General features: G+C 41.0%; 1 protein-coding gene across 6 annotated transcripts in view; it reads left to right on the forward strand.

Annotated features, from left to right (window-relative positions):
• The window catches only part of LOC120557878 (transcription factor SOX-13-like), a 60250-nt gene that overhangs the window by 24485 nt on the left and 8645 nt on the right, over positions 1–27120 (forward strand). For 4 of the 6 annotated variants that reach the window (XM_039798539.1, XM_039798541.1, XM_039798542.1 and 1 more), the window contains exons 2-12: positions 3710–3926; positions 5713–5815; positions 8318–8404; positions 10815–10987; positions 13360–13428; positions 14306–14420; positions 19453–19529; positions 20259–20424; positions 20941–21077; positions 24833–24911; positions 26562–26732. In XM_039798539.1, the coding sequence (XP_039654473.1) occupies positions 3710–3926; positions 5713–5815; positions 8318–8404; positions 10815–10987; positions 13360–13428; positions 14306–14420; positions 19453–19529; positions 20259–20424; positions 20941–21077; positions 24833–24911; positions 26562–26732 (1394 nt within the window). The remainder of the gene's footprint in view (positions 1–3709; positions 3927–5712; positions 5816–8317; positions 8405–10814; positions 10988–13359; positions 13429–14305; positions 14421–19452; positions 19530–20258; positions 20425–20940; positions 21078–24832; positions 24912–26561; positions 26733–27120) is intronic. The other 2 variants (XM_039798540.1, XM_039798544.1) reach the window with 2 other exon arrangements.

Here is a 27120-nt window from a genome sequence, read left to right on the forward strand (position 1 = left end):
CTCCAGAGGTAAAAATCTAAAAATTAAGATAATATAAACTCAAATGCTAGGGCTCCCACAAGTACTAATATTTGAAAAACCACTTGAAGTGTCTGATGTAGTTGCAGTAGCAGTTGATGGAGGTAAGGTAAGGGGGTAACTTTTCAGTAGAAGTTAAAGGTATTTTGTGGAGTTTTTGACCCCTAGTTTTGATTAGTGGGTCCATGTTTTCTTTGTATATGTACATTCATGATCATGCAGGAGTTGTAATTCAGTTTCATGCACGGTTGGTGGCGGTAATTTGCATTGAGATGTAGCGGTGCGCCAGGAAAAGGCTAGAAGAATAGTGCTAGCCATTAAACCTGGATTTAAACAATGCAGGTTTCAGTAAGAGTGAACAAACAGCTGTACATTTGAGAAAGGAAAAGCACTGATCATGTTTGTTAGGCCTCAAGGACACACACTATGTGGTTTGGTGAGAAACAAAGAATGTAAACTAAAGTAGAAGTTTTCTAAGAAAACTCTGCACCTTTTAATTCTAAGAATGTTTTCATTGCAGAAGAACAATAGGTCGATCTGTCACCCACAAATACAGTCTGTTAGACTGCATTCACTTGTGTGTCCTGCCAGAGCTCTTGCCACTCTTGTGTTGCACTACTTGAGTCATTGATTCATCCCTCCTTGTTTGAAGATATGAATATGATTCCTGGCAAGCATTCCCACAAAGAGAAAGAATTCATTGCATGTCAGTTGATAGAAGATGAGGTGGACTTTACTGTTTTAGCCTCACTTTGGGATTGAGGCTCATAACTGTATTTTATTGATGTAGCTTCAACACACACACACACACACACACACACACACACACACACACACACACACACACACACACACACACACACCCTTGCATATACATCACTGAGGTTTGGAGCCTTGGACCCTGGCAGACAGGTGCCTTTGTTCCGAAACACAGTATGCAGGCTGGGAGAGCTGGGTGAAGTAGAGGGGGGCTCTAATCATTATTATGCTTTCCGCAGAACGGTGGCGCTCCGCATTTTTTTGCCGTGTTCCCGAGTTGGTCGGCACATTCCGCTGGCATTGTTATCCGGCCTGTTTCCTGCGGCCGGCGGCTTTTGTCAGCCTCTCCCCCATTGTCCCGGCTTCCTTTGTTCCCCGGCTCCAACAATGGCTTTTTTTCTGCCTCTTAATATATATGTGCACTTTTTGCCCTTGTGTGTTCTGTTTGTTTTGTTCTGCTGTCTGCTGTGTTTTTCTTTCCTGCTGCTGCAGAGCTGGGAAACACACACACACACACACACACACACACACACACACACACACACACACACACACACACACACACACACACACACACACACACACAAGCCTGAGTTGATTCGCTCAAGTTCACTGTGGTTCAAGCCTCTCTCACTCAACCTGTCTTCTCTTTCTTTCTCTCCCTTTTTTCCTTACTGAGGCGTTGTCTGTCTCCCTCCCCTAAAGCCTTCTATTACTCACTGTTACACACATATATACACACACACACACACACACACACATAGACAATAAGCCTGACTATGACTGTAGGTGACACAACCACCACCTAACCCTTGACCTTGACTTCAGCAGTGACGTAAGACAACGGTTCTTGGTTATGATGAAACCGAATCATATTGCTCTTTCATACTACTCGCTACCGTTGTTGCTCTTCATACTACGTCATGTTACAGCGCTGATGATCTGCTGCTCTGCCCACTGCGTCCCATACAGACGCTACAGGCTGCGCTATCTGACGCTGAGAGCCACTGACCGAGCTTATTGGGACTGAGAACGGGTTGGACAATCATATCCGTCATTGAAAATGTCAGTATTATACATTGTATAATTGGGATAATTTGCCGCACTCAATTACAGAAAAGTGGAATTTAACTAATTTAACAGTCAATTCTTAAATAGTGGTCAAATATGTAACGGTGCTGAGAACCAGGTGTTTATTTAAGCAAGTTTATATTACAGTGATGTCTTTATTTTTCATTTCTACTATTTTATACATATTCATAGTTAAGTAAGAAAACATCCTTGTTATCTCAAGATCCCCTCTTGTATCCTTGTTGTTTTAAAAAATGTAGCACAATGTTTATTTCTATACTGTCCTAAATCCATCTGTACTAAAGCCATCACTACAAAAAATAAATGAGTCAAGTAATACTCACCACTTTGCTCTCAGTTTTTCTTTTTTAACAGAAACTCTGTTCTTACTCATTGATGAATTCGAATCTTGTAATTTTGATCCCTGTCAAACTACCGTCAGTGAAAGTCAACATTTTCTGCACAGATGTTTCAAGATTTGGCTCAAAGGACATAATTCCTTTGTCCAGGTGGACTTTTAATTTGGGTTGTAGCTTAACATAGGTCGAAAAAAACTGAAAAGTTGTACCGATTGGAATTAATTGCTGAGAAAAAAGAGACTTGAGTGTTGAAAAGAGCAGCTGATTTAGCATGTGAGCCATAATAGTGCAGGTTATTCCACCCATCTAGTAAATAGAGGCCAGCCTTTATCTGTTTGTGTTGACCATGTCCCAGGGGTAGTATTTCAATGCCATTATTTGAGAGTTTACAAGGGCCAGTTGATGGCATACATGGCGTACAGAATTGTTCAGTGCAGTTTTTAACCACACTTGCACCATTGGTCTGGACTGAAATATCTCAACAACTATTTAATCGGTTGCAATGTCATTTTCTCCATATATTCATGGTCCCTGGAGGATGAGGCCTACTGTCTTCGGTTGTACTCTGACCTTTCCTCTAGCGTTACCATGAACTTTGACATTTGTGGTTCATAGGGAAATATCATGAAAGCTATTGGATGGATCGCCATGAAATTTACCACAGATATTTGAGGTCCCTAGAGAATACATTCTAACGATTTTGGTGATCCTCTGAATTTTCCTCTAGCACCACCAGCAGGTCAACATTTTCACTGTGAAATATCTCAATTTACTGCTGAACTTTTGTAGACATTCATTGTCCCCATGAATTGTAATAACTTTAATCCTCTGAGCTTTCATTTGGCGCCATAATCAGGGCAAACATTTGTCCAATACTTTGGTTAATGACCACATACCTGCAAAATGGCATTCCCATCAGCCTCTGCTGTTCTTACTGTTTAGTGCTAATCAGTAAATGTTAGCATGCTAAAATTATGAACTAAGATGGTGAACATGGTACACATTTTACCTGCTAAACCTCAGCATCTTAACATTCTCATTGTAAGCATGTTATCATGCTAACGTTAGAAGTTACCGCAAAGCATCACTGAGCCTAAGTACAGCCTTGCAGAGTCGCTGGCATAACTGTACGCACTCAGTCTTGTCCACGGAGTCAACCCGCTTTTTCAAATAGCTGTTTTAACTTGTTCATCTTGTAGAGTTCCTCATTTCACACACATAGGTAGAGGTGAAACGGACAGATACAGAGACGTACACATGCAGGAATAATCCTGCATTATCATTGTCTCAATGTGATACAGGATTAGATTAGAAGTGCTGCACAGATTACCTGGTGTGAAATGTTAAGTATTTGTGGATTCCTAGAGTGTTCCTGTTTGTTATATTGATCTCTGCTTTCTGCTGTAATTATATCAACCAACCAACCAAAATTGGCATGGCAAGTGCCCAAACCTCACCACACCCAAATGAGAGTTCTGTGCCTTGTGTTTGTCTTTCAACAGAATGGTTGAGCCCAGCCCTCCAGCACTGCACCTCCTCTCTGGCGGGGATGTCAGCATGGCGAGCGTCGGTGTCAAAGTAGAACAGGAGGAGTCCTGCAGAGGGGGTGGAGTCATTAGCAATCCTGAACCTCCTAAGAGGTCTCCGTCACATGGTTGGTCAGGAAATCATCCACTGGAGGCCCGCCAATTGACCCCACCGCTCTCCCGATCCCCTTCGGTAAGGATATTATGAAAGGCGCGACAGAGACAGCTTATCGACCCGCATTTTAGGAAATGAAGTGTCACCGATTGATATGTCAAACTAAAACATGTACTTTTGGTAACACTAGCACTAACAAATGGTAAATTGATAGTTAATTCACCTCAAATGAATAGTTATTTTTCTGTTAACAAACAATGACATGATCATTAATAACGTTAACTATTAGTAATGCTTTAATTTATGTTATTTTAACAAATCACTCTTGCACACATCTTGACATATATATTTTATTAAGTATTTGTTAATGATTACCGTATGATTGATTTAAGAAATTGTTTGTAAACCGTCAGTAAACATTATTTGGATGGTTATTATAAAGTTGCAACTTGTGATTATAATACTACTGTACTATGGACCTTCTATTTGTGTCCTGAATAAAGTTATTATTATTATTATTATTATTATTATACCTTGTTAATGATTCATGCATAATTTGTAAAGCATTTATAAACCTTATTTAGATATCAATTAACAAATATTCAATAATCATGTCTGTTATAGATCAGCAAAACATTTAATGGGGCCACATTAATATTGATGCTTAATAAACCACTTATTAATCATGAATTAATTCTTATAAGCATTAGTTTCAGCTTTATAACCCAAAAAAAGTATTACGCATTGACAGAGTGTGAACTATCATCTACATTCATAAACTCATGATAACATCAATTATAGCATTACTAATAATACCTAAACATTATAAATCATCATTTCATTGTTTGTTAACAGTAAATTAACTATTAAACAAAGTTGAATTAACTTTCAATTTACCATTTGCCAGTTATGGTTATTAAAATGGGTTACTGTACTTTTCCTTATCCTGCTCTGATGTAGTTTAGTTTATGAGTTTCTAATGTGGTGGCCAGTCCCCTTTAATGAACTGTACAGCAGAAGGAGCAGCTTTAGCCTCAACGGCTAGTTTCCAGCTGTAGTCCCCGGCCAGCTGACAATAGGCATCCTAAAATACAATGGTTAACATATTAAAATGAGTTACATTACATCTATAATAACAGCAGGCCTAATAAAAAAAGGGTTAAAACATACAAAGAAGTGGCCCACAAACAGATAATGGCCATGGCATTAAATCAGTCCATGCAGTTAATACAATACGAAGGAGAGAGGAGAAAGGAGAAGAGTCTCAAGTTGAAAGCACATACAAGACATAACATGGAGGCAGGCAGCAGAGATGGAGCCACAGCAACAATGACTACGTCACATCAAACACACATCACATCTGACAGATTAATGTGTGCAATGATATTTATCGGACTGCCATGTTTTAAGGTGGGTTGTAAAAGTGGAAAATGTATGTATATCTTTGATTGTAGTGGGTAGTGTAGTGTAGAGCTGGGCGATATGGAGAAAATAAAATCACGGTATTTTTGACCGAGGTACGGTGTCGGATCTTGTAACGATATTGTGGGGTTGACTATTTGCTTTCACAACATATTTACACAATGAGATGTTTGATGAATAATCATCAGTAATGTGGATATAATGACTAAGTGGGTAAGGTAAATAACAGAACAGCTAGAACAGTCTGGTAAGTTCAGAAAATGACATCACTTGACTGTAATGTAGCCTTTAAAACCAGGAAAAGACACTTATGTCATATCACGATATCTAAAATTGAAGATGATATCTAGCCTCGTATATCGATATCAATATAATATTGATATAATGCCCAGCCCTGCTCTGATGCTTTGTCAGTTGACGGTCTCTTTGTGTACCCTGACAGGAGGGCTCTCCAGGTAAGGAGCTGCCTCACAGACGAAGCCCCTTGGGACTGAAGGAGGCCAGGACACATGAAAGACCAGAAGGACAATCCAACTTCAAGGAAGGTCTGTCTAAACTCCAACCAGTCTTCTGTTAAATGGCTGTCAGGACTAGTGTTCATAGAGCGGTCAAGGAATCAAACGATTGGCAAAAGAAGCTATCCTCGTATTGGCCATTTAATGACTTGCACTTTGGCGCAATATATATTAGAGATGCACCGATTACAACTTTCTAGGCCGATACCGATTTTAGCCGATTCTGATTTTATTTTTTCTAACCAATTTACAGCACATGCAAATATTTATTTTCTATCTTTTCTTTAATAGACAACAGATAATGGATCACTATAAAATAGAACTATATAAATGACTCCTGGTGTGGGACATTCACACACATCTAAAGACCAACGTTAGAACCATTTCCTTCTTTTCACATCTAATATCACACTAAAGAAATGTGATTCTGGTTCTTGGTGTGGTCCCTCCACGCCCTACTTTTTCCTTACAGGTGTTGCATATTGCAAACGTGTTATCTTCTGACCACACGCTGAAGAATGTCCAAACAGCTGACATGTTGCAGGTTCATTCACGAGGTTCCCTTCATGTGCGACACCCGGCGTAAAAGTTGAGAGAAAGGATAAAGAGAGCGTGCTGTGGCGTCCGTGTGCGCGTGCGTCCTTGAGAACTGTAACTCGTATAACTTCTGTTGTCAGTTAATCGTAGCGTTGACCGGCATGAAATTGCCATATGTCAGACTGACCTGCCGCTCGCCGGTCATGGCCGAGCACGGGAAAACTGGCCGATTCCGGTCACCGGCCGCTCTATCGGTGCATCTCTAATAAAATATCTCCTGTTTGTTATGTTGAAGGCATAACTCATGTTATTTAGAACCATGGGTGTGTGGACTGAGTGTTCATTCTGTACACTGTTTTTATCTGTTAACCTGTCAAAATAATTTGAACCCAAGGGGTCTTACTAGCTTTTTACACAGCTGTTTTTAATATGCTGTTTTTAAGCATCCATCAGTAATCTAAGTCAGAGTGAAAAAAAATTTTGTCTAGCCTAATAATTTATGATTCATTATTACAATAAAAAAAACAAAATGTCAATACTAAAGTGTAATTATAGTTTACCACAACTTGGGTCTTGTTTTTAGGCTCTACCGATGGCCAGGCTCAAATAGCTTGACAACTATTGAATGAATTGCTATGTAATGGGCTACATGACTTTGATGATCCCCCGACGTTTCCTGTACAGTACGGGTGGTTTGTTCCCTACCCTCTTATACTTACAGCATTTTAGAAAACCGCGCCCCTAGGAGTGGTGGAAATACAAAGTACAACCTTTTATCTAAACCAGAGAACGTCGGTCGTGGTTTTGAACATAAAGGTCGTGATTTTAAACACGTCTTTAACGTTGTAAAATGGTTGCAGTTTGGTTATGTTTAGGCCACAAAACTACTTAGTTAACTTTAGAAAAAGATTGTGGTTTGGGTTAAAATCAGACGATACTTCGCTTCCTGAACGTTACGCATGTGATGCAGAACGTGACGTTTGATAAGTTTAAAAAAAACAACTTTCTATTTCTGAGTTTTTGGAATATGGCAACATTATACACATCACAGTGATTGCTGTGATCTGACAACACTGCAACACATGACACAAGCCGTCAGACAATCAGTTGTGAACGTCATTCTGTAACCAATAGAAACATGAGATCCAGGTTCAAAATAACACATAATTGTGTTTTCATATTTAAACCTGCAGTTTTTAACTACTGCATAGACATTATTTTGAGGGCATACATGTTTTGTGAAAATCTCTGTGAAATTTGGTGCAGTATATGTTTCTGTTTCTACCGCACTCAGTAACATGAGCGACTGTAAACTGACTTGTATTTGGAGCTGTACTTCATTCACCTCAAGTACTCACCACTCACCTCAGTATTGGATTTGAAACATTGGTACTGCACCTGCACAACCTTTCTCCGTTCTGCATCTCAGTTGTATGTCCTTTCTTACTCGCTTATACAAACATCTATACAATTGTCTCACCAAACAGACTTTGACGACTCCATATCTTATGTCTTTAAGTGCACTACATTCTGCTGCTATTCAGCATTAAACAATGCAGTCTGCTGAAAATCGATGGGTAGATGTGACAGTTTGTCTAGCGCAGCGAGGATGTTGTTGTCTATCACATGTCGAGTAAAAGCTGCTCTCCGAGCTGCTCCCGAGACTCCCCTTGCCCTCAAGTCTTTCACCAGGCTGCACTCCTCGCCTTTCTTTGTTTTTTTTCTCAAATTTTCTCCACTAGCTGACCTTGGATTGTTCTCTGTCCAAATATCGATTCACTCAAACACTCAAAAACTTCTCCCAGAGGCACAAACAACCTCTGCCCTTCGGTACCTCAAAAGTCTTCTTCAATCAATGCCATTAGGAAGGCAGAGAAGAGGCTGAGAAAGTAGTTTGGTGTCAGATAGATTTTATTTGACAGAATATATTTTCACACCATCTGGTGCAGCCCTGTGCGGCTCTGCTGAGTACCTGTTGTTGTGTCCTGTTAACAGTAATGCCTACCATTGAGAAGCTGCTGAATGCTGACTGGAAGGAGAAACTTCTGGATAAAAGCACAGTGGGGGCAGGACAACTGAAAGGTCAGCTTTCAAACGCTACCAACACCCTTAAACCATTTCTATACCACTTACATACCATTATTTCCAACACATTACTAATCGATTGTGCACATATCTATTTTTTTTATTTACTTTGCATCATCTTTATCTGCTTTGTTAACTGAAAAAAAATGTTGTATAACACCTGTTACACATTTCAAAAGATATCAGGCTGTGTGCAGTAAATTGGTACACTACTGCTTGGATAATTTAGCTGTCAAAATTGTTGGTTTCATCTGGTATTGTTTCTATAAGTTGGGACAAAAACATACAGACAAACAAAAAGACACATCTTTAGAGAGAGAAGCAGGAGGACTTAACTTGCCAACTTCTATATATATATATATAGGGGTGGTACGGTTCACAAAACCCACGGTTCGGTTCGTATCACGGTTTTAGGGTCACGGTTTTCGGTTCAGTACGGTTTCTTATTTTTTCTTTAACACTCCACAATATACTTCAGCATATAGCTAAAATTAGCATATTGAATGCATGTTGCACAAAACGTGCACACAGTGGCAGTTCTATATTGTTTAATTTCCATATAGGTAACGTGAAATCCAAAATGTTCCCACACACCAGACTATAAACGACGCTGGCGCATCCTCCAGCTCCGGGCAGCCTCTCTCCCACCTGACATCTCTGCAGGTGACGTGACGTGACCTGCAGCGGCGCCACTACCTTGAGGCCGGTGGCCGGTGGCTCTCAAAATCTGACGAAAATCTTTTAAACTGACCTTTGTCGATCTGAAATGAAGACAGATTCAGCAACTGCATGGCCTATTTCTCGCTTAAAATGTTTTCAGAAACACGTTTCAGTGAACTATTTTAGTACAATATGAGATCGTATTCTGAACGAGCCGCCATGACAGTCTGTTTTGAAATTTGGGACCAGCCAGACCCATGTGACGCAATCGTCCAATCAGCTGCCATGGGTTGCGTTTGTCACGCCCATCCCGCTCGTCATTTCCAGTAAGTGTTTTAACATAGGTGTATAAAGTGGGCACTACGGCAGTAAGAGGTTAGTGACCATTAACAGTGTACTGACGAACCGTGCGGTACACACACGCTCCGAACCGAGACTAGCGAACCGAGCGGTTTGGGTGTTTTTTCATGAACCGTACCACCCCTAATATATATATCTATATCTATATCTCGTATCAGCAGGCGGCCGAGGTTCAGAGGGACCCAGCCAGCCCCGATCATGCCATCGTCCCTGTCCTAACTACACTTAGGTCTAATCTGTGGTTTGCTTTGTTATCAGATTATCTCCGTGTTTATTCATCTCTAATATTTCACTCTGTTTAGTTGTTGCCCTTGCTTGAAGTTTTGGCAAGTGATGAAAAATACATAAATATAGGTTCCTCTTGTTAGAACCACATAGCCCTGTTTGTTGTTTTAGTGAATGAAATCAAGGAGTGTTTCAACTCAGAAAAAATGTACAAAAAATGTACTATGTATATAACAAGTACAATAAATACAAAAAAGTATGTAATTTTTTGAAAATGTAACCAGTATATAGTACATTAAGTAGAGGTTAGTCTATATCGACGACGGATTGTTCAGGTGCCGCCGGAAATTCCGCCGGATGTCCGTCTTTTTATGCCGGATGTCCGTCCCCTTCCTCTGTCTCTGTGTTGGGATTCTAACCTCCGGTGGGTTTCTGAGGACTATGGTTAACTGCTCCTCAGATCTCTGCAGGGTAAATCCAGACAGCTAGCTAGACTATCTGTCCAATCTGAGTTTTCTCTCGCACGACTAAAACTACTTTTGAACGTCCACATGTTCCACCAAAACAAGTTCCTTCCTGATAGCAGCGGCGCTCAAGACGATTGTGATTAGTTTAAAGAAATGCCAATAAACCAAAGCACATTTTTCTCCCATCCAGGAATGCTGTGTGGACTAGCCAGACCCTCCTCCGCAGAGCTGTGGAGGAGGGTCTGGCTAAGCGAGACTATGTAGAGGTCGAAAAAAGAGAAAAAACTGTGGGGAATATCTGTCTCATTAGCTGCTTAATGCTATCTTCACCAGCTAGTAGCTAACTATGTCTGTCTGCTGTTTGACACTGAGCAGGTAGTGTACAGAGGTTTTCTTAGCTCTTTGACTGTAAACAGCTGCCTGCTGTGGCCAGAACATTAAAGTTGTGGGTCGGACAGCTAAACAACAAGCTGAAACTCCCTATAAAGCTCAGTACAGCCGAGAAGAGCTGTAAATTCAGCACTGATTTGATACCTTCATATTGTGAAAATACGGACTACTACTGCCTTAAAATTGTGATTTGTTACACTTCTTACACATAAAAAATAAATAAATAAATATATATATAAAGTCCCTTTACCTACATAAGTGCTCAGGCGTTTTTTCTAGAAACCTGACCCTGTGACCCTCCGCAGGTACCCCAGAGGCTCTGGCGGAGAAGGAGCTCCAGTTGTTGATGATGATCAACCAGCTGAGCGGTCTGCGGGAGCAGCTACTAGGAGCCCACTCTGAGCAAAGGAACATGGCCGCCCTGCTGCTGGAGAAACAGCAGCAGCAGATGGAGCTGGCTCGACAACAGCAGGAACAGGTACCACTCAGAGGAGCTTTGGTAAATTGGTGGCAAGCATGTACAGCTGTCTTTAAGTTGAATGTTAGGTGGGTTCCTTTTACAAGCCCTCAGCATTGTTGTTTTGTTTTTTTATCCCAGCTGTGCATTTTTTATGTTATTATATATTTCATTTTTTCCCAAATTTTTATTGTATATGCACAAATGAAAAGATAAAGACTCAAAGAGTTCAGTCACATGTCGTGTCTTAGGGGTGTGAACCTTCACTGGTCTCACGATTCAATTTGATAACGACTATTCTGTCAACGATTCAAATCAATTCAATATCACGATGGGTGACCTCCTAAAAATATGATCTCCCCTTTTTATTGTATCTGCTCTTATAAAACACACTTCCTGAATGTAGCGGAGCCTAAACACAGCAGACAACAGACAAAAGGCAAAAACAAGATCATTAGGCAATAATCGATTATGGTCTGTCACTGCATCGATGCAGAAAGGTCTAGGTCCGTATCGCGATGCATCGATGCGATGATTCATTTCTTAATGTGTCTACCATCGTTCTCATCAAAACATACAAACAGGACGGAACTTCAAACTGCTTTCTGTCTATTATCTTGATGAAAACTAGAATGAGCCTTTCTGACCAGACGGACCCAGGAACTAAATCAGGAACTTAAAGCCCCTTCTGTACATTAATGTTTGTGTTTTGTATATGAAGATGCATGAGGACTAGGCAAATTAGAGAGACGAAATGATAAGCGATTTTTGTTTGAGATTTCATTTTTTAACACACGACGAGACAGCCGCACAGAGTCATCGTGTTGTAGGCCAATTTAACTGTGAATTTCACAAAAAGATGTGTGATTTTATTGTTATTCATGTTTTTCAGCTTAACCAGTTCTCTGTTTTGAAATATTCTTCTACTAAGGTGTCTCAGTAATCTGTAATACATATCATCTCAATATACAATGTGTAGTAGTGTAGTAGTAATGCATGCAGGCATTTCTCAGTATATTTCAATTGTTATTTCTCTATCAATGTGGTATTTATTAATTTGTAGAATTTATGTTAAGTATATTAAGTATCAGAATCTGAATACTTTATTGATCCCCTCAGGGAAATTGTTCAGCTGCAGTTGCTCACAGTCAGGTTCAAGGTAGAAATAAGAGTAGGAAAAGAGATAGTTAATACATGTATAAAGCAATATAGCTACAGTGGAAGAAATAAAAAAGTTAAGTAGAAGTAAAGAGAGATTAAAGCTGCGAGCAGCGATGGACGGGCCCTCGCGCCTCTGCGCGCGTCGGGGTTACCGGCGGACGCCGCTCCTTGCGACCGTGCATTTGCGCGGCACTCAGACACCGCAAATCGTCAACAATGAAAAGGGAACTCCCCGCCGAGTTCAACGATACCTCACACAAGACTCTACGTCATACTGTTCATTAGCTGTGAAAAGGGGCGTGGCTAAAGCATAGGGGGCGGGTCAAACCATAACCAATTAAAAAGGAACTCTCTGCTGAGTTCAGTATCACATGTAGACCACACATTAAAGTTTCATGTAAATCGGATGATGTTTGTCATATAAGGCGCATTTCCTGTTGCCAGCGGGGGGGGCGCTATGACCAAATGTCAATTTTGGCCTGTAGGTGTCCTCAGGCCTGGACCCTTGTCAATCGTGAAAAATTTCGGGCAGATACGACAACGTACACTACACTACATCGCTAAACACTCAAAATGGCCGCCACACCACGCCCAAGTTAAGGTTAAGGTTAAGTTAAGGTGTTGGGATGGTACAGACCAAGTTTGAAGTCCATCGGATGAAATCTCTAGGAGGAGTTCGTTAAAGTATAGCATCTTGACTTTTAGGCCTACTTCCTGTTGCCACCAGGGGGCGCTGTGACTTTAAGTAAATATCGGCCTTTATTTGTCCTCAGGGTTGGACTCTTATAAATCCTGAAAAGTTTTGAGCCAGTTGGACAACGTACACTCGAGTTACACCCACTTCCTGTTTTGATGGCGAAACGCACAAAATGGCTCAACATTTTTGAATATGTTAAGCCCCTCAAAAAGCCAATTCATTTGACGGGAAAAAATAAATAATAATTCCTTCAGTTTCAATAGGGCCTTCGCCGCTGTCGGCGCTCGGGCCCTAATTAAGTTCAAAAGTAAGATTGGGATGAAAAGATGATGTTGCTAAAACAGTGGATTGTACAAATGCTATTCTAGTCCAGTGTGAACATGAATAAATACAGTGTGAACATAAGTAGCAGCAGTGAATAAATAACAGATGTTGCACATGTAACGGACGTCTCTTCATGTAATTGCATTGTGCACTTGTGTCTGTATGCAGTCCGTGATGTGTGTGAGAATGAACATCATGTCTTGTGTCTCAGATCGCCAAGCAGCAGCAGCAGCTGATCCAGCAGCAGCACAAGATCAACCTGCTTCAGCAGCAGATCCAGGTCAGCTCCCCTCAGGACCTACACCACAGCCAGCAGCACTAGCATGGGATCATAATTACAAATGACAAGTTCTCAGGGTGTGATTTGTAAAAAGGTGGGGGGGGGGGGGGCATGTTTTTTGATCATGCACAATAAAACAAAGCATGCAAGAATGAAATCCCCCTTCCTTTACCATGGATATAGAGCCACTCGGCCAGCCATGCCAAAAATAGCACAACGTGGTGTCAACATAAAACACCGGAGAGTTCACTTCGCTGTGAAAACAAAATACCTTCACCAAGGAAACGCTCCTTCGTTCCTCGGGAGTGTTTAAATCCAAACCATGATCTTTTTCCTAAACTTAACTATTTGTTTTGGTGCCTAAACTTAACTGTCATTGCCGCGTGATGCTAACTTTTTCTGGCTAAACTCCACTGCCACGGCCCCTGAAAGCACCGTCATCTGGCGGTGCCTGTAACCGGCTCACAGTCACCTGTTGGCGGCTAAACAACTGCCGCTGGTAGCCGGCGTCCTGGAGCTCTGTAGCGGCTAAATACAACCACCAACTGGTGCTCAGATTTTATCGTTCTATGGCTCTATAGACTGATAAACGTTACAGCGCTTTACTGCGTTTGAAATACTTCTATTTTAGGTATATAATATATGGTCTATTGGTGAAGTAGCATTGGTTACTTTGAGGGGGGATACATTTAGTTCTTACCAGGGATAAAAATAATTCAGCAGAGGCAGGGACATGTAGACCAGAAAGGGGGAAATCCTACGCATCCCCCCCGACAAATCGCACCCTGGAAGTTCTCATTGCAGATCAGAAATCTGTGTTTGAGACAAATGAGGCAAGAACCTTTATGTAAGGAGTATTTGTCCTGCCTTGTCCCAGCAGGTGAACATGCCCTACGTGATGATCCCGGCTTTCCACCACAACACTCAGTCCCTCTCCGTCACCTCTGACCCCCAGATGGCCCTGCCGCTGCAACCAATTCCCTGCAAGCCAGGTCAGTCATCAAAGCTAACAGGTTCCAGCCTTGAGAAGAGTGGGGTTGGGACAAGGGCTGCACCATTTGATAATGTTGTGGATTTTTATAGTTGCCGATTATACTGATCAAGGGGTTTTTCAAGGAGACCGAGATGGTGCTATAACTAAGATCTTTATTCAAACAAAAGACCCCGCGTTTACTCTGCAGAGTAACCTGAATACATTATCAGAATGCATTTGTTTTTATGCATTTGGGAGGATGGACTCCCAAAGTACGTAATTTAACGTCTAACAGTTCCTCATAAGGCCGTTGTTAAATATTGCGATAACAATATGACTTCAGTCAGGACACTTTGTCAAAATAGATTCATTCATCTGCAATTTGTATTTGGCAGAATGGCTCTGTTCTGCGGCCTCCCCGCACTTCCACGTGCATACGTGGAAGTGTGGGCAGCAGTGCAGGCTCCCCATAGGGTACAGAACAGAGCAGCATCAATGACAGAGACACGACATCGATTAAGTCAGACAAAATCAATTAAAAGAAGGCTCGATGGTGTTTTTTGCCCCCAAAGGCTCCTTCAAGGCAGCACTGCGACCGTTGACTTCAAGGCACCTAACCCTAACCCTAACCATAACCAGTGCTGCCTGGAAGGAGCCGTTGGGGGCAAGAAACACAGATAAACTAAAAGGAGGTGCTGGGGTGGAGGTGGGTTGCAAGTGCTAGCAGAGATGCAGCAAGGTATGCTGGGAAAAGCAGTTTAAATAGAGCGCGCTATTTGGAAATCCAATCAAAAGAGGGAATCGGCTGAGCCATCAGCTGGTGTGCCGGCTGAGGACCTGTCAGCTATGAGCTGAGATAATACCCGAGCTCGACTCCGTGACCTGCCACAACTTAGGCTAGGTTTCATTTGCCATAAATAAACGGATATGAAAGGGAACTCAGTTCAGCATTTCTGCTGCTTTCAGTATTTTGTTACTACAAATTGTTTGTTTGATTCATAACAATTTAAATGAACAAATTGAACATTTAATTAAATATAAAAGGCAACACTAAAAAAGAACGACAGTTGCATTTCAAAGTCCAGTTTTTTTACTGACACTTTCTTCCAACTAACAAAAAATCTCTGAGTGCCTTTCGTGATGTGTTTATTGCACCAGTTGATATCATGATGATGATTAAAAAAAAAAAAATTTTGTACAGGCCTAGTTGGGACACACTGGCTCCCATGAAACCATAAATCTATTGTTGTAATGGCAAAATGAAAAAAAAGAATCTACTCAGAATCAATTCTCCATTCAAAACATTTCTCAATTAGAAAATGGGGTACAAGATTCAGGCTTTTACTCCAGGGCTCTGTGTGCTCATTCACGTGTCTTTACTCCACTAAATAGCACTATAAAAACACGACTAGCCATTAAGCCAAATGGTCTCCATGGTTTTCATCCCAATGTAGTGCAAATGTGAACCAAATTTTCAGAAAATCGGCAAGAGAAAATGCAAATGAACGTGCATGGGAATCCACCACTGTTATTCAAATATGAGGAGTTGGGTGCATCGAGATAAACTGTCAGTGGCGCTCATTCTTCAGTCGTGTGCCACTGCAACAAGATGACGTAATTACAAAAAAAAATCAAACCCCAAACAAACAAAAAATGTGGAAAATTTTATGGAAATATGTCATTTGTTTCATGAATGAATTTGAGGAAGGTTACAGTCTCCGATGTTTTTGTCTGTATCTTCAGTGGTCCGCTCGTTCGGTAACCCTTTATATCAGGGGTGTCAAACTCATTTTCACTAAGGGCCACACTGGAAATCTGCAACGGGCCGGATTTGGACGCGGGCCTTGAGTTTGACACATGTGCTTTATTTGAAGTCAACCGTCACATATGCATTTGATAAGGATATCAAACTTCATGACAGGTCCAAATTGTTTCACTTTACTAGAGGTTAAGGAAAAATATTCATGACACAATTCTAATGCTCTCATGACAGCCGATGTAAAAACCAACCTCTTAATGACCGTTTGATGTAATGTTGACATAAAGCTAAATAGTTTATGAAAGTTTGATAACTGTCATGACATATTTATGATGTTATGTTATCTTGCTTAATGTCAAGTTGTCATGACAATGACATCTCGGACAATGCCAACTTTGCATTAAATGTGTCATAATTTACCGAATGACACTAAAGGCCCTATCTAGCGCCCAGCGCGGCGCAAAGCCCGACGCTAGTGTCTTTGCTATTTTAAGACCGTCCAGCAGCCATGTCGTTTAAACAGCAAATACAGCTGCGCCCATCTGTGGCCCATGGGCGTGCTGGTCTTACAGGGAGGTGTGTTCAGGTGCATTCTGGGAGTATTGCTATCTTGAGGCAGCGGGAAGTGATCGCACCATTGACCAACAAAAACCTGGTCTAAAGTCAATAACGCAGCATTTCATTGTTATTTTAACAGAGCATTAGTAAAATGCTCCTAGCTCGGGCACAGCACGCACACAGTCAAAATGACTCCTCCATGTTCATGACCGGTGTCATGTGATAATAATGACTGTGTCGTGTCAGTCTTTTGCACACCCCTTCAAATAAAGTGTTTGAGCTTGTTCTTAGCTGCTAGGAGTGGCTGCTCCACTCGGCTAACATTAGTCTCCGTATTGACTTCACCTTCGTCTGGCAACGTTAAATGCAAAATTCCCTCAAATGTTCATCTTCTTTGACTATGAACAAGATGAACTATTCACTCGGATGAATAGTGCTGAACTGCGCCCTTGCGATTGAGTTTCGCCTTTTCTGTTCTGTCAACATAACGTTATTAACCCGTGTGTTGTCCTCGGGTCAAATTTGACCCATTTTCAAAGTTTTTTTTATATCAGAAATATGTGTTTCTTTCAACCAAATTGCCCAAAAATAACATGGATGCATGGATGTACGTTGTATGGAAGCCATTACAACATTCCTCGCAGGTAAAATGAACGATTACTTCCATTTGTATTTATAATAGCTGACGCCTGGACGACCAGCTAGTCTTCCTGGGGTCCAAAACAACATTTAATCAGACAATATTAAAACCTTTCATGACAAATGAAAAGAAATAAAGAAATAAAATAAATACAATATCTGTATACAGAATTAAATGACAAAAAAGTAACCAACATTAAATAAAAACCCCAACAAACCAAGCAAAGAGAGAAATATAATTAAGGTATAAAGTAATTTAAATTAGGTTCATTGACCATGAATTTTAAAAATGCGTTGGAAAAAACATCACAAAAACCTTTTTTTAAAAGAGTCAAAAGCACCGAAAAAGCACCAAAAAAAGTTCTTTTTCAATTTTGACCCAGAAGGACAACAGGTTCATGGCCTACGGGAAGACCACAAGAGGGTTAACAACGCTACATTATCAGTTTAGAAACGTAGAAATATAAGCATTATGATTGATAAAGGGCTCAGTAACGTTCTGTATTGTATTCTGTGTTTTAGAGTCCGTCTTTGTTATTGTCATTGTGATATTTGGATAAACCTCCAAGGTTTTCCTCCAGCAGGCCTTTAGTGCTGGGACCATAGGGGGGGTGGTCAGTCCTTTCATACCCTATTCTTACATTCCTTGTTGTGAAGACAGAATCAATATTACACAGACCTGACAGTGACTGGGTGCATTCAAGGCCGGAAACTTTGTGCTTAAAAGTTGTTGTCCTGGCCATCCATGCTGCAACGTACGAAATGTACAATGTGGTAGATGGTAGCTTTCACACACGTAATGCTTGTACAGTCAGCGGACTATCCAGGGTACAGCTTAGAAAGACACAGCTTTGTGCAGTCTTGCCTTCATGAGTCTTAAAAGCTGTGCTCGTGGGTGACCTTGTCTTCTCTATCTTTTCAAACCATAGCCATTCATTTGCTTTCATGAAGTGTGTGTGTGTGTGTGTGTGTTGCAAAATGTTCTGACAGATGACGAAGGCCTAGTTAAAGGACTGAGGTCAGCTATAGCCAGAGATCTTTGAAAGACATGGACGCTATCACTAATGCTATGATAAAACACTCTCTATTCCAAAATGGGCTTAACGGCTGTCACTTTAAAAAAGAAAAAAAATTATGTTCGATTGAATGAAAACTAACATGCAATTGGTTCAAATTTGAAACATCAGACGTTATTAAATTAATGTTTTTTCTGAATAAATACAAATGAAATATATTGAATATGGGACAGAGACAGTTGTGTGACTCATTCATACCAAAGCAGCAGCCAATCACATTGTCTCAATTGAAAGAATAGTACTTTTGAAAAGTGGCATTATGAAATAAAAAAGCCATTAGGGAAAATAGCAAAAAGTAAAAATGACTCGTGAAAAGAAGCAGGAAATAACATTTCATACATTGAAACAGGAAATAACATTTGAATCCATTAAAAACATGTATTTTTTTATTTATTTTATTATTTATATTGTTGTTATGTTTTCTTTGGTAATGTCTTATTTCTTTGTTTAGTTTTTAACACTTCCATAGTTACACCAATCGCCCCCGTGATGTGGCGGGAGATTGGTACAGTCTGATTGGCCACTTCCTGTTTTTAATATAGCTGATTTAGTCAAAGTGCCTTGACAAGACATCCCTTTAGAAGATAAGAAATACAATGTAGAGCAACTTCTGATAAACATAATAAACTAGCAGTAATGACTGTACAAAGTTACCTCAATGTGTGTACTACAAATAAAAAAAAATAAAGCACTGTCAAAATAGTACAGTAAAGAGTATATTACAAGAACCAAAAGTGAAACAATGTGGCATGCCATTTACTGTTGTATGTATGTGCTTTGGTATTGTGTTGTAAGTAAGAAAAGTCTACTTTTAGAGTGTAAACTACCAAGAAACTAGGGTGTGTTAGTGCAGGAGGGGCCCCGACATCATTTCAGTTAGCTTACTCCCACTTCCTAACAGTTAGCTTTAGCGAGTGCTAACGGTCACCACATTTTGTGTTCCATTGCAAATCTTCAATCAAAATCGCAGGTATTTGAGCGTGTATGTTTTTCATACATCGATTTTACACCTTCCACAGCCGTGGACTATCACATGCAGCTGCTGCCCAACCCTCGGCCCCCCCCTGTCAAGAGGAGCAGCGGATCCTTCCGACAGGTATAATATTACTACAGTTTATGTATCGTCTGTCAGACATTTCATTCTTCATCTCAATGTATCAAACTCATTTCCCAAGTCACATAGTTACATACAAACATTTCTAATGCATACACCTACATTGTGTATCCAAAATGCAACAGTGACTTATGACTTTGTTAGTGTACATTGTGTGTATCTAATATATATAGGCCTTCTGTATATTCTGTGTGTGTGTGTGTGTGTGTGTGTGTGTGTGTGTGTGTGTGTGTGTGTGTGTGTGTGTGTGTGTGTGTGTGTGTGTGTGTGTGTGTGTTAAAAGCGATCCACTCCAGAGTAAACACTGTGTGTACTTTTCTGACAATTGGGACGCTGAAAAGCTTTTTGAATACACCACACCCTCTGTTCAAAGGTTTAATGTGTGTGTGTGTGTGTGTGTGTGTGTGTGTGTGTGTGTGTGTGTGTGTGTGTGTGTGTAATTGCGCCTAAAGTGTATGTTTTGTGAACTGTATTTGCACGGCTGGTTCTCAAGCAGAGATACATCATCACAGCTTAGATAAACAAAAGTTAATAAAGGACAAGGTGAACACGAAGACAAAAGAGACGCTACAAAGGTGTGACGGATGCGCTCCAACATGCCAAATCTGCTGTGCATGACCGGAATACATGCACATCCTTGCTGTTTGCTGTGACGTCTTAATGTGTGAAAGTGGCCCCACCCTTGCTCATCTGCTCTCACTGTGTGTTTAGGAAGCCAGTCAGCCCCTGAACCTGACCTCCAAGCCAAAGGGGCTGGAGCTGGGGAAAACACCAAGTCCGCAGAACCTGGAGCTGGGATCCCTGGCGCTGCACGGGGCCTACAGGTCCAGAGATTTCCAGAGAGAAGTGTCCCACAGCCCATCACGATCTGCCCTCAGTGAGTTACGCTGACAGTTCCACTGCTGTGAGAGAAAGTGGGAATTTCTGATCCCAAAAAAGGAGAAAAAAAACTGTTTGCATTCCCACGGCTCCTCTAATATGTTTAAATCAAAGTTGTGGTATTAGACCCCCTCTGTGTTTTTGGTTGGTTACAGTAATGGGATGTCCTTCAATTAAATTCTACACATGGTGGTTTTACATTTGAAATGGGTGACATTGTCATATAGATAGATAGATAATAGAAGCATTAACACCAATAGCCAATGTGTACAAATAAGAGAGTGCAGCCTCCCAGAAACTCCAAGTCCAGAGAAGAAGACATATTACCACCCAGGGTGTTTGATTGACAGATGATTTCAGATCACAGTCACACCTCAGTAACAAGCGCTTGGCAACTAAATGGGCAGTGGTTAAACTGAAAGCAGGAACTGTGTTGGTTATCACTTTTAATATGTTGAAGAAACAAAAAGAGGCTAGGTCTCTCCTCCTCTTTGACCCGTGTTGTTGTCTTTAGGTTTCCTCGGAGACGGAGATGTGGTCACCCAGGCCATCCACGATGCCCAGCAGCTCCTGAGGGGCCACGGCACCGGAGAGCGAGAGAGGGACAGGGACAAAGAAAGAGAGAGGGAGAGAGATGGTGGCGGAAAGATGGTGAGCTGGTCCACACAGGCAATACTCCCTTGGCTTTAGAAATGTTGGCCCATATTGAGAGGAGAGCATCTTGTAGTTGATGGAGATTTCCAGGGCACGAAGCTCCCGTTCCACCACATCCCAAAGATGTTCTATTGGGTTGAGATCTGGTACAGTGAACTCACTGTCATGTTCAAGAAACCAATTTGAAATGATTGGAGCTTTGTGACATGGTGCATTATCCTGCTGGAAGTAGCCATCAGAGGATGGGTACATGGTGGTCATAAAGGGATGGACATGGTCAGAAACAATGCTCAGGTAGGCTGTGGCATTTAAACAATGCCCAGTTGGTACTAAGGGGCCTAAAGTGTGCCAAGAAAACATTCCCCACAAAATTACACCACCACCACCAGCCTGCCCAGTGGTAACAAGGCATGACGGATCCATGTTCTCATTCTGTTTACGCCAAATTCTGACTCTACCATCTGAATGTCTCAACAGAAATCGAGACTCATCAGACCAGGCAACATTTTTACAGTCTTCAACTGTCCAATTTTGGTGAGCTCGTGCAAATTGTAGCCTCATGTTCCTATTTTTAGTGGAGATGAGTGGTACCTGGTGGGGTCTTCTGCTGGTGTAGCCCATCCTCCTAAAGGTTGTGCGTGTTGTGGCTTCACAAATACTTTGCTGTATACCTCGGTTGTAACGAGTGGTTATTTGAGTCAAAGTTGATCTATCAGCTGGAATCAGTCGGCCCATTCTCCTCTGACCTCTAGCTTTAGCGAGACATTTTCGCCCCCCAGGACTGCAGCATACTGGCTGTTTTTACTTTTTCAGACCATTCTTTGTCAACCCTAGAAATGGTTGAGCGGGAAAATCCCAGTAACTGAGCAGATTGTGAAATACTCAAACCAGCCCGTCTGGCACCAACAACCATGCTACGCTCAAAGTTGTTTAGATCACCTTTCTTTCCCATTCTGACATTAAGTTTGGAGTTCAGGAGATAGTCTAGACCTGGACCACACCCCTAAATGCATTGAAACAGCTGCCATGTGATTGGTTGATTAGATAATTGCATTAACGAGAAATCTTAGAGGTGTTCCTAATAATCCTTTAGGTGTGTGTGTGTGTGTATATATATATATATATATATATATATATATATATATATATATATATATATATATATATATATATATATATGTTATATATATATATGTATATATATATGTATATATGTGTGTGTGTGTATATATATATATGTGATATATATATATATATGTGTATATATATGTATATGTATATATATATATATATATACATATATATATATATATACATATATATATGTGTATGTAATATAAAAACGAGAAATCTTAGAGGTGTTCCTAATAATCCTTTAGGTGTGTGTGTGTGTGTGTGTGTGTGTGTGTGTGTGTGTGTGTATATATATATATATATATATATGTATATGTATGTGTATATATATGTATGTGTGTGTGTGTGTGTGTGTGTGTGTATATATATATATATATATATATATATATATATATATATATATGTATGTTATTTGAATTTTTTTACTCTTTCATGCAAATATCAAAAGTGTTTGAAATGAAATTTGTCTGAAGTGTTGAATACTAGCGCATTTATTTAGAACATGCAAACAAACATGCGTCATAGGACCTTTCTACAAGAAGTGATTTTCTTTGGCTGACTGGGGGCAGCGAAAACAAGTAGTGAACACAACACTGACATGATGAACTTAGCAAACTATTTCTAATTTACACATTCAGAAGTGAAATGTTATTATTCATTTGGAGTCCTTTTTCTGGCTACCTGATGAATGTAAGGCCAATATTCACTCTCCTTTAGCTCTGTTTTTGGTCTCCACCAACTCCTGAGGGAAATATCTGGCTCATAGCTGCTACATGCTTCACTATGTTCACCAGCTAGTCTCTAACTGTGTCTGTCTGCTGTTTGCTGCTGAGCAGGTAGTGTACATTGGGTTTTAGAGCTTTTTTTTCTGAAAACAGCTATTGTCATTTGCCATTGTCACATTGTCAGTTAATACATTGTTATTATGAAAAATATCGGTAACACTTTACTTGAAGGTATCTACATAAGAGTGACATGACACTGTCATGAACTCTAACCCTAACCATAACTCTAACTCTAACCATAACTTGTCATGACAAACCGAATGACACTTAATGACAGAAGCGTTATGCCATAAACGTTTATGACTTGTTTATAATGTTTATGACACGTTAATGACCGTGTCATGTCACTCTTATGTAGATACCTTCAAGTAAAGTGTAACCAAAATATCTCTAGAGTTGACCTGTCAGCCATTAAAACTTGAGGGGCATGGTATACATTTCCATGACGGACACCTGTGTCTGAATTACAGAAAGCCATTACTTTAATGGATAGGGGAAGCCAGCAAGAATCTGTATTTGATGTCTGAAATTCTTACTTCCACATCCAACCACTCACAGAATTGAAAGCCTCTTGTGATGGTTCAGAAAAGGCCAGTTTATCCACAAAGACATCTGTCAAACCTTAATGGAATTACCTGGAGTTTGTAATACAAATTCCCTCTTACTGGACAAACTGGATATGAGGAAACATTCAAAGTCTGTCTCACTTTCTCTGAGTGACATCTAGGGGTCTAATTGGGGGTCGGAGTCAGGTTTAGGGTTACAGGGAGTCATGCTTGTCCTGAGGATTTAATATCCCAGCTGTAGCCTTCTAGAAAATGCTGGTAAGTAAACACTGTATGAAAAAGACAAAGGAGTTATGTGTGTGTTGTTTTTATTATTAGTAATTGAAAAGGGGCTGCGTATTCAGTATCCCCTTACAAACTGCTGTTATTCTTCTTTTCGCGGGTCCAGTCATGTGCTACAGTAAAAAAGTACAAAATCTTTCGATTGCACACATGACTTGACTAGTCAAATGTGAAGCAAAGTGGAAACTCTGCTTTCAGAAAATCTTGCATCTGTGTAGTTTTCGTTGGTTGTAAGTGCTATTAAAGCATTTCAACGTTATGTCTTTTGTCTGGAACCCGACGGTAAAAACCCAGGCTGTTATTTTTTGTTGATGGTCTTCTATTCTGGTCCTGGTTTTCATTCTTTGAGGTGGCTGAAGCTTTGGTTTCAGCCTCGTCCTGGAGCAACAGCTGCTGCAGCCTCACAATACCACAAAGGCCTCCGTGTGGCATTGAGTGAGCCACCTGCCCTCCCTCTTTGTCCACAGTAATACTGTACTCAGTGACTCTCCTCCATTATCCTGCTCCATCTCGCCTCTGCTGCTGCTTTAACACCAAGACCCATGACTGACCTATTTTGGTATTACACTCCAACCGAACGGGGATAAATAATGTTTTACATCATGGGAATGGATGATAGATTCGCTGATGGTGTGATAGTTGTGTGCAAATTCAGAGTTGGTACATTCCCAACTCTGCCTTTTCTCCTTCACCTCTCCTCCCTCGAACAATAAACACCATTCTTCCTCCTCCATAGCGTTGTAATTTCCTTCCTTTGCATTTACAGCTCTGCATTTAAACAGCAGCTGATATGATGAGCGTGCAGCTTCTTTGCCTTAAATAGCACTGTGAAACACATGCGTGCCTTGAACACACCCCTTGCACATTGGGTCATCTTTTTACTGCAGTCGAAATTCAAATTGTCTCTTTGTGCTCGGGTGTGAATATTTGTGTGACTTAAGTGCATGTCTGGCTTCATCTGTCTTTGTCTTTTCTTTGTCTTCAGGAGTATAAAGATTCTCCCCGCAGCGAGAGGATTTCTCACTGCGAGCGGGGGGAGGACCACCTCAGCAGTGACTCTGAGGGTAGGTGTCACTGGAGCAGCCGGTTTAATAATGTCAGGTGCTTTTCCCCGCCATTATACGGGTTAGGTGCAGCACCTGAGCCTTTTTGTGCAGCACCTAAGCCAAATGAATGTTACTAAAATACTTAACTTAGATCTAATGATTGTAGTTGGACTTCTTTAGCAAAGTTTTGTCTATTTACACTTTTTGAGTGTCATTTATTTATTGTCCGCTCTAGCTTTTCCAACGTTATATGGTGATAATAATGATCCAAAGTGATGTGAAAAAGAGACGCAAAACGACCACAAAGAGCAAGACAAAGGACTGAAAATCATCCTTTATTTATATGAACTGTGTCCTCTTATGAAAAGTACAACAGGAATTGTATTTTATCCTAAATACTAAAAATGATCAAAATAACTAAACAAAAATAAAATAAAATCTTTTCAAATAAATAAACTAAGGACACGTCGTGACGTCATAAGTCAAACCTAGAGTGAAATCAGAAGTAGATTCCACCCTAGGCCATTTCAAAATCAAATTGTGAGTCATTGTTTTTTATGTCAACCGGTTGTAATCTTTAAACATTTATATTGACGCAGTGTTACATTCCTATTGAATAATTATGTCTTTAATAACAAGATGGCTGTGAAGGTTCTCAGTCATCCAGGTCATAGTCCTCCAAGGAAGGGTTCAAATCAAGGGCACCAGGACTTAGTTAAAGGGCGCTTCGAAGACATTTGGTCTCTGATCCGAGAGACCTCTTCAGGTCTGATTGAAACTGTAGGGAAACCCAGCTGTTTTTTAAAGATAATCTTTTGGGCATTTGTAGGCCTTTATTGACAGGATATATGAATAAATGAAAGGGGAGAGAGGGGGAATGACATGCAGCAAAGGGCCGCAGGTCAGAGTTGAACCCGGGCCCGCTGCGTCAAGGACTAAACCTCTATATGTGGGCTCTACCAACTGAGCTAACCGGGCACCCAGAAACCCAGCTGTTTAACCTGTATGGGCCAATCCTGGCTGTTGTAACGAAGCCTCCGGTGCCTCCAACGACTGTCGTTACAGCAGCCAGGAGCACTAGCCAACGGAGCGCTATCGATGGTTTTGACACTGACCCCCCCTGAGGATAACTAGCTGGGCTTCTCTACCGGTTCAGTCCCAACTGGTCAAGTCTCTCGGATGAGAGACCAACATGTCTGTGAAGCCCTTTATTTAACCAAGTCCAGCTGCCATTGATTTGAACCCTTCCTTGGATGTTTGAAAACATCTTCATATTTGAAGGGAAGTATACTATACTAGTGATTATGAAAAAAAAAAAAATTGATATCACCCCCTTTGAATATTGAATTGACATTTAAATATCCCAAAATAACTTTCACTACCACCTCCACGTTCAGCAGACTATTATATCATCTTGTTGAAGTGTGTTAGAGCACACGTTTCCGGTACACACCCAGGATGGAGAATGTGGGTGGAGAAAGTGAATCATAACTGCATGAGAAATAGGATGTCTGTGGGTGACTTCAACAAGTAAAGGTTAAGAACCAGCTGAGGCCCCAGCAGAAGGTTAAAAACAAGAATACCAAGGAATTAAAAGAAGGAATGAGTAACATATTCCAAACCGAGCAGTTTGGTGTGCTCGTCTTACTGTAGCCTTCTTTGCTTTAGGTGCCCTGCCCATCTCGGTCCCAGGAAGCTACCCTGAGGCCCGGCCCCCTCCCTCCTCGGGCCACATCAAGAGACCAATGAATGCCTTTATGGTTTGGGCCAAGGACGAGCGCAGGAGGATCTTGCAGGCCTTCCCGGACATGCACAACTCCTCCATCAGCAAGATCCTGGGTAAGCCAAGCACTGGGTAGGGGTGGGGTCACTCTGAGCCTCTATTCTGAGACGCTGGCTGGCACGTGTGAGGGCAGGAACAGCCACCTGCTGGTCCCGCCAGACACACACACACAAACAAACACACAAACAAACACACACACATACACATACACACACACACACACACACACACACACACACACACACACACACACACACACACACACACACACACACACATACTGGTCTGAATCCCTTTCCTTGGACCAAACATGTACATCCCATTTTATTGTGGAGAGCTTGTTGTTGGGAGCAACCACTTTCACACGGACACACACAGACATGCAGACGTGGATACAAACATGCATGCAAATAACGCACAGTCATGTAAACAATTGATGTACTT

This window comes from Perca fluviatilis, chromosome 4 (genome assembly GCF_010015445.1).
Source record: "Perca fluviatilis chromosome 4, GENO_Pfluv_1.0, whole genome shotgun sequence".
Taxonomy (NCBI): Eukaryota; Metazoa; Chordata; class Actinopteri; order Perciformes; family Percidae; genus Perca; species Perca fluviatilis.